The 8,928-nt window shown below is 35.1% G+C and overlaps 1 protein-coding gene across 1 annotated transcript in view; it reads right to left on the bottom strand.

Annotated features, from left to right (window-relative positions):
• Window positions 1-3,383: 3,383 nt before the first annotated feature.
• The window catches only part of LOC143245898 (cardioacceleratory peptide receptor-like), a gene marked incomplete at its 5' end in the record, with an annotated part of 39,066 nt that continues 33,521 nt past the window's right edge, over window positions 3,384-8,928 (bottom strand). Inside the window, 1 exon segment of the mRNA XM_076492151.1 lies at window positions 3,384-3,477. Within this exon segment, the coding sequence (XP_076348266.1) occupies window positions 3,384-3,477 (94 nt within the window).

Raw genomic sequence — 8,928 nt, 5'->3', positions numbered from 1 at the left:
TTTGTGTTGCAGCTTTTATCACGTGCTGGTGCCCGTATTTCGTGTACGATTTGCTCCACTTTGCGGTTACATAAAACACAATGAAACAACGTTTGCAGTTGCAACGTTTATTCAGAGCTTGGCACCTCTTAACAGTGCAACTAATCCAATCATCCACTGTTTCTTCACGACCACCCTCTACCGGAATCTACGGTAAGTAGAATAATAAAGATGCCAGGTTAATAAGGTAGTTATTTGGGCGGATAAAGCCATCAATGGAAATTTCTGATTGTAACAACGGAATATTGTTCATTGCTTCACAATGCCATTAAATTGTATCTTTATTTCTCAAGACGACTGGTATGGGTATTAAAACTTTTATTAAAATAGAGAACAAAGTTTCGACCTTCTTAGCTTTGTTAACCTAGATATGACCTAAGAAGGTCAAAACGTTGTTCTTTACTTCATTTTTAAAGTTTTAATACCCATACCAGCCGTCTTGAAATACAGTTTACAAAAAGATACCAAAATATTTGTTTAAAATAATCACAAAATAATATACACTTTATATTTTCAGCTCACTTAAAGTAAATAACAATAAAAATGTGACTTCAAATTGCACTTGTGTTGATATTTCTCTAACCGACATGGTCAGGGAATTAGGACGCTCGACTCGTAATATGAGGACCGCACGTTCGAATCCCCATCACACCAATCATGCTCGCCCCCTTTCAGCCATGGGCACGTGATAATATAAGTAACCTAAGAGTTGACGGTGGGTGATGATGACTAGATGCCTTCGCTCTTGCCTTACACTGTTAAATTAGGGACAGCTAGCGCAGATAGCTTTCATGTATTTTTGTCCGAAATTCAAAACAAACAAACAATAGTTAGGTAAATGTAAATAAGCTTTGTCTTTCTACTTCACAAAATTAAAATTCTTATCAGCTTTAGTTTTACGGCCGGCATGGCGAGGTGGGTTAAGGCGTTCGACTCGTAATCTGAGAGTCGCGGGTTCGAATCTTGGCCACACAAAACATGCTCGTCCTTTCAGCCGTAGAGGCTGAATAATGGTAATTTTTTCCACGTGAAAAAAATGTAAATAAGTTTTATTTCCTTTTTTATTTAAAAAATGTTCTCGCATATTTTGATTTGATAATCATACTATAATGGACCTCTTGCTTATATGATACTGGAAAGAAGTTTTAATTACGCGATATGAAACCCCAACTTCTCGATATTTTTATCTTATCTGTATTTAGATTTACAATACGGGTCACGATTTTTCTGTTTTGCCTTCGTTTTTTGTCTCGGGGAACTTTATTTTTCTCTATTCTCTGGGTGAAGATATGACTCATGAATATGTCACATGCGTATCTAATGTGCTGGAGCCACGGATAACAGACTAGTAGTAATAACATTAATATTTCTTTTATCACAATTAAACTTTAGTCACGGCTTTTCAATAACGAAGCTCTATACGATTATGTATATATATACATGAAATATCTTATTTGGCAGAAAAGACGAGTCCAATTCTGCTCAGACTACGTGATATCTCGGGAAACTTGGCCCTCTACGTCACATGTACAAATGTTTGTTTTTGTTTTTGGATTTCGCGCAAAGCTACACGAGGGCTATCTGCGCTAGCCGTCCGTTATTTAGCAGTAGGAAGGCAGCTAGTCATCACCACCCACTGCCAACTCTTGGGATACTCTTTTACCAACGAACAATGGGATTGACAGGTACATCATAAGACCTCCAAGGCTGAAAGGGCGAGGATGTTTGGTGCTACGGGCATTCGAACCCGCGACTCTCAGATTACGAGTCGAACACCTTAACCCATCTGGCCATGCCGGGCCCATGAACAAATGAATGGTTTGAGGGAACAGCCGAAACAAAATAAATGTTTTTGATGAATACTTGTGTTATGAAATATGTAAATTCCAGTTGCTTATTTTTCTAAACTCAACAACGACTACCTCTTTTTTTATTCGTCTTCGTGTTCATTTTTTGTAAATAAAAGTTTATCCGTTGAAGTTTTTGTTTTAAACTCTTACGTTAATGTAGCGTCAAAAATTATAAACACAAATAAACTGAGGTAGTGTTAAATTGCTTTGTCTAACTTTCTGCAATAAATGAAATAAGTTCAATTGTCGTTTATTATTCCCTGTAATACATGAACTAAGATATTATTGTTAAACATGCTACTCTACTCGCTGTAATATATGAATTAAGGTGCTGCTTATCTATGTTAAGATTCTTCCAAATCTCTTATTATCATTACGTCGTTTAATGTGATTGTATCTTTCTTTCTTTCAGGAAGTTACAGTTTTGTAACTGTCTGGCGAAGACTATACGTTTTTGTTTTCCGTCAATGCAGCGTCATCTGAGAGAAACCAACTTTACTCGAACTTCGGAAAGCACAATAACGGAGTCGCTAACAAGACTCTCACGACGGTGTTACGGATCACGCTTTCACCCAAGTGTAATCCAGCAGCATCCATTCCGACGCGGCCTGGCATGGCCAAGCGCGTAAGGCGTGCGACTCGTAATCTGAGGGTTGCGGGTTCGAGCCCGCGTCGCGCTAAACATGCTCGCCCTCCCAGCCGTGGGGGTGTATAATGTGACGGTCAATCCCACCATTCGTTGGTAAAAGAGTAGCCCAAGAGTTGGCGGTGGGTGGTGATGGCTAGCTGCCTTCCCTCTAGTCTTACACTGTTAAATTAGGGACGGCTAGCACAGATAGCCCTCGAGTAGCTTTGTACGAAATTCCAAAACAAACAAACAAACAAACAAACCATTCCGACGCGCCACACAACGGAAAAGAATGAAACGAAACTTCAAGAGTTAAAACTTGGTCTAAAACGAAAATGTTCAGAAGTTTGAAGGTTTTGTTTTTCCAGTGCAGAGCCAGAATAAACGGTCCAATTTTCTCTTCACATATGTATATAATGTTTATGTGCAAATGTTTTTCGTGTTAATTTTTGTTATTTGTAGGTAATTATGTTTGAGAGTTGTATCTAGCAGTGTAAAACCCTGAAAAATCGAACAGAAATGTTTTAAGTACCCTCCAGATGAACCTAGTGGCTTTATGACTGAAATGTTAACTGTTATGAAATGTCTTATGTAACAGTCAAGTCAGTGTGAACCAATTAACAGTTTTACTGTTCCAATGTTAATCGTAACAAAAAGTGAATTTGATACTAGAGAAAGTTGGACTATTTTAATATGTTATAGATGGCCTTACCACCATTAAAGTCGAACAAAAATAAACTCCAGGCTGTAATAATTTTAGAAAGAAATAATTTGTATTAAGTTTGTAAACCTGTTAACAACATATTTTTATCAAATATTTTTTAAATCGGTTTATCGTTTTCACCTAAAACTGGTTGACGCACACTTTAAGGACAAAATGGCTGCTGAATGTGGGTAAAATCAGGACGTATAAGCCTTCCAGAATTAACCATCATATGGCGAATCTGCATGTAGCACAACCTGCAGTAGAATAAAGCTTTCAACAGTTGATTCTCCTGCTATCACAACCTACAATAACAAATATTTAATCACCGAGTCTCTTTGAATTACAACTTCCAAGAATAGATCCTCAGTTCTTGAATCTCTGGTTTCCCAACCTCATACAACAACATAGCTTAGTTTCTAAGTCTCCTGGCATCAAATCCTGGAACAACAAACATTCATCGCTAAGTCTTTTGGAATCACAACCTGTAATAACAACAACAAAAGATCAACAGTTCAGTCTCATGACATCACAACTGAATTGTTGATTCTACTAACATCATAGCTACAACAACAAACACTCAGTTAGTAAGTGTTCCGGAATCTCAGAGAACAACAATGACCGTCAATTTTCAAGTCTTCCAGCATCATAATCTACAATAAATAAACCCTAAATCGCTATGTGTGTGCATAGCATAGTAGCTATTTAGTCACTGAGTATATCGTAAAATAGTAAAAGTTACTTGACTTACATTGTAACAGAAGATATGTGAAGGACTCGTTTATCGTGTCCTTCACTTTTTTGTTTAGTAGCCAACGATCCACGTAAAAAAAACAACAACCTAATAGTGAGTTTAACCACTAAGGATGAGTGAACTACATGTCTTAAAATTGTTTAATACTCATTTTGATTCAGGACAAAATCTGTTAAACAACCAAACTGTTGTTACATTAAACATCAAAATTCTTGTAGAAAGTTATTGTGTATTTCGAAACAATATATCGGATATAAATTTTTATTCTTGAAAGAATACAAAATTATGAAATGTTTTCCTTTCGGTCAATTTTATATTTTTAACGACTGTGACTGATTTTAATTTTAACTTCTGTCAAAAGATAACGCTTTATTGATATTTATATGATCGCATGATTATATTCAGGGTTGGCAACAAACAAGACTACAAACAACAACAATGTGTACAAAACTGATAAATGAAATTTCGAACATAAATTGTGCTGGTGATATAGGTAAATTATAATACGATAAATACAAATAGTAATAAAACCTTGTTATATAAGTTACAATCAAAAAGCAAGTGGTATATTAATCAATGTTATTATTAATAGCCTACATAATTACCTTATTCTATTTATTACTTACTTACTTTATTAGTACCATTACTAAGTACATATATACTTAGTACTACACTGTAGCTTGACACCACAAGAATCTTACACATGCAAGTAAAGTTTATCATTAATTGCCAGATCGAAGTCCTTTTTTTCTTTTAAATTTTATGGATAACTTAATTCATCACGTAGAATCGAGTCCTGTATTTTAGTATTGTAATTCCGAAAACTTGTTGGCGGATAAATCTTGTGGATATGTTAATCAAAATACTTTTTTTTTTTTGTAACAATAATACATATCTAGCACTTGGTTTTTTTTTTTTACGAAAATATATATGATTCTATAAAGTCCATCCTTTGTGTTAAATTGTCAGTCTCTCTCTACACGTTAATTCTTAACGTTGTGACGTACTATAATTTATTTCGGAAAACCTCCAACTTATTACTTTACGTATTACAATTTGACATAGCCTGAATCAGAGTTAATAGTAATATACATTTAGAAGCTAAATAAACATAAAGCTGCATCAGATTTATAATATTTGCCAACAAAATTGTTACACACAATTTTCTTTCTTAATACAATTTACAATAACGGTTATTACAAATAATCATTTATATACAAAAGTTTTACAAAGTTACAAACAATACTGAGTCTTTTATTTGATTCGGACTTTCCTTAATGTCTTATCGAGGGTTCAGAAGAGTGAATTAATTCTGAGTTGATATCGGTACGATTCATTCAACGTGGAGCTAGTTAGCTCTTCACACGCGAGTTTTTCACATCTGAAGCTACACAATGTCTACGTTTTAAAACTAACGCCAGAAGCTGATCCCCTGAAGTTGGACGGCTCGTAATGTTCGAAATCTATAAACATTCCTGGTAAAATATGTTTAATTTTCCGATTAATAAGCCTTTATCACAGTTATAGCTTCCGAAGTTTATAGTATACCAACCGCAGCAAACCAACAATATATACTGTCTTTTTTTGTTGTGTTGGTTAACTTTTATAAGTTGGAGAGGAGAGTTTCTAGAAATTTCAGTTGGCAACAATACTGGTATTTACATACATATGTACATTGTTGGCTCTTATGCTCGAGAATCTTCTACAAGTTTAGTGAATATGCGGGAATTTCGCAATACACATTCAAAAATATACATTACATGTATTACAATGTTTACCATATTCATGTTAATGTCAAATATACTGATCTTTATAAATGATTTTAAGTGTAATTGTTTACTTTGTTTGCATGTACACAAAGAGAGTTATTTTGTATTTTGATATAATCCAAATGTATGTATTGTTTCGGACTTCTTTATAGAATTGATGATAAAACATAATGACATATTTGTTAGATAGATGTCAGTCTACGCTAAATATTAGAACTTTGATCAGTTCGAAACTTTTTATTTAGTGAACTATACACTTAATTTGTTGTATGTATTGTGATGCTACCGATTTATTTATTGCCTTTGGAAGATTGGCATGTATCAGCTCTTTCCGACACAAAATATCTATGCTGTAAAATCAGAGATGTGTGCTGAAATCGATAATTTGGAACTTACAAGACAGGTACATTATTTGTACTTCACTAGCACTGGGAAACAAAGGAATATGGATAAGCTTTGGGTATTAGGAAAATCTAAAAATAGCCCTATAATAAATTTTACCCCATCCATGGTAAACAAACTATTTTAATGAGTGAGATCCATGAACACTTTTTTCAGTGAAAAAAAGTGACTGCGTCTTTTACGCAACAGTATGGAGCACAATCATGAAGGATCTCGATGTCACGTGTATAAAAATTGCTACCATAACATAAACTTTCAACTGTGACATGCCCCCGCTAGTACAGCGGTATGTCTACGGATTTAGAACGCAAAATCAGGAGTTCGATTCCCCTCGGTGGGCTCAGCAGATAGTCCGATGTGGCTTTGCTATAAAAAACACACACACTCATTTGTGACATACCTCAAGTAAATGGACAATGCAAGAAATATCCATGACATTCCATTCACATCAGGCAAACCAACGACATAGAAGTAGTAATTAGAACCAAACCATTATATATATCGCTACCTGCTATTTTCTGATCGTTTAAATCGTATTGTATTTTCGTTCCCTCCCCCCTTTGTGGTTGATATATTTCCCTATTCTGATGCTTGACGTGACGTAGTTTTAACACATTCAGAACTTGAATTATCAAGGATTATTTCTTGCTTTTTATTCCAACAAAAATACCCTCGTATTTTGGGGTCGGGGTGTGTGTATGTATTAAAAAAGGTAAGAGTGAAATTTTGCTATTCGGTCAGAAAAAAGTTCAGGAGGTGACGCTACCTGTGTGTAGATAGACCCAGTGTAGCTACAAGTGAAAACATCAAACGGTTTGTTTGTTTGTTTGGGAATTTCGCACAAAGCTACTCGAGGGCTATCTGTGCTAGCCGTCCCTAATTTAGCAGTGTAAGACTAGAGGGAAGGCCGCTAGTCATCACCACCCACCGCCAACTCTTGGGCTACTCTTTTACCAACGAATAGTGGGATTGACCGTCACATTATACACCCCCACGGCTGGGAGGGCGAGCATGTTTAGCGCGACGCGGGCGCGAACCAGCGGCCCTCGGATTACGAGTCGCACGCCTTACGCGCTTGGCCATGCCAGGCCTAAATCAAACGGAATGGCATTGATGATAACAGATAGAATCCAAAGTAAATTAAAGTTCAACATACAAAAGACAGAACGGTTTGAAATTTAACAGGCGTTTAGTGTACGTTGTTGGAAGTTTAAAAAAAAGTATAACTGGTTATTTATTATAACATACAAAGAAGAGGATATTTCAAATTTAACAGGCGTGCGACGTATATTGTTGGAAGTTTAACCGAGTATATGTGGTATTTCGTGTAGGTTAAGGCATGAGCTAGAAAATGTACGTCTAGTTTTAACATGCGAGTGGATGCATTTGGCACGAACTTTGACCCAGTTCAAATTACGTTTTCTTCAGATCAAGTTCTGGGTGTTTGCCCTTACTTCATATACGGCAGACTCAGCACCAAACAGACCACTCAATCTTCCAAAAAATACATTTAAACTAACACTGAAAAGATCACAACGTATCACTTGCTGCCAACAGGTTTTGTTTCTTCATGCTCGTCTGATGAGATGAAAGGAAAAGTTTATTTCGACGAAGAGAAATGTTTGCTTTAAAAGATTATCTTTCAAATTTGGATTTTCCCTTACCTTAGAATTTCTAACATAGATCAAAACGTTGAAACCTTACATCCTTTCGCAAAGCTGCAGACATTGAAGGTGATTCTAAATAGAAATATTTTCATATTTTATACTCAAAAAAAGAGGTAAAATTATAATTCGAGTTTTCGATCGCAAGAAAGAGAACTTGATCTTAACGGAAGCAAAAGACACAGCTATCCTGGAAAACTCTCTTAAAGTAAAGTACTTTAATAAGAATGTCCTGTAAAAACTAAATCTAATAAAACGTGAAGTGTAATATTTTGTGTGGAATATAGTTTCAAATATGGCCTGTGTCGCTATAAAAAAAGATATTTCTCGATTTCGTTCAGAATACGTCGCTGTACAGTAACTTAAAATATTAGGCTAAAATACGTTTCTTTATTTTATTCTGTATGGCCCCTTCACCATGCTACCAATATTCATATTACCCTATGGTGAAATATACTGCAGTCAAGATAATTATATATGATATGAAATATTTTAGCTGAGTAATAAAAATATTTTTTATGATATTTCATACAAAAAAATATCTGTCAAGTCGTTTGTGTATTTTTGTGCTATCTGACCGTTGAGACAAGCGCTGAGAAACCATCGTCCTCGTATATCAGGATCTTTTCCAATAAAGCCTATGCTGCAGGATTATTGTGAGGATGAACGGTTGTCATATAGATCGTGACCGAGCGTGATGAGGTGGACTGTGAGAAAGATGTGAGACTCTAAAACCGTTTTAATGTAAGATTCAACATATGTGTATGAATATAGTGAATATATTAACTTTTTTAAAAGATGACGAAAAGATTGTATTGTTATACAGTGTACAACTAAATCGAGATTTTTGACACCTCTCTCTTCCTACCTTTGTGTATCTATAGAAGATGAAACGTCCCTCCGAGTTTTCGAATAACTAAATGTATTTTATTAAGTGCAGTAAATATATTAGCAGTTATCATTCATTATGTTGTTTCCGGCCATGGCGCTTTTTTATCTTAAATGTGTTATAGAACATTCTCTGTATAAATATGACTAGAAAATATTAAAACTCATGCGCATTAAGAAATTCAGATAAATAGAAAAGCACATTTATGTATAAAAATAAGAAAATATTGT

This window comes from Tachypleus tridentatus, chromosome 3, assembly GCF_004210375.1.
Source record: "Tachypleus tridentatus isolate NWPU-2018 chromosome 3, ASM421037v1, whole genome shotgun sequence".
Lineage (NCBI taxonomy): Eukaryota > Metazoa > Arthropoda > Merostomata > Xiphosura > Limulidae > Tachypleus > Tachypleus tridentatus.
The sequence above is the reverse complement of the archived record's forward strand: the minus strand, read 5'-3'. Positions and strand labels throughout refer to the sequence as shown.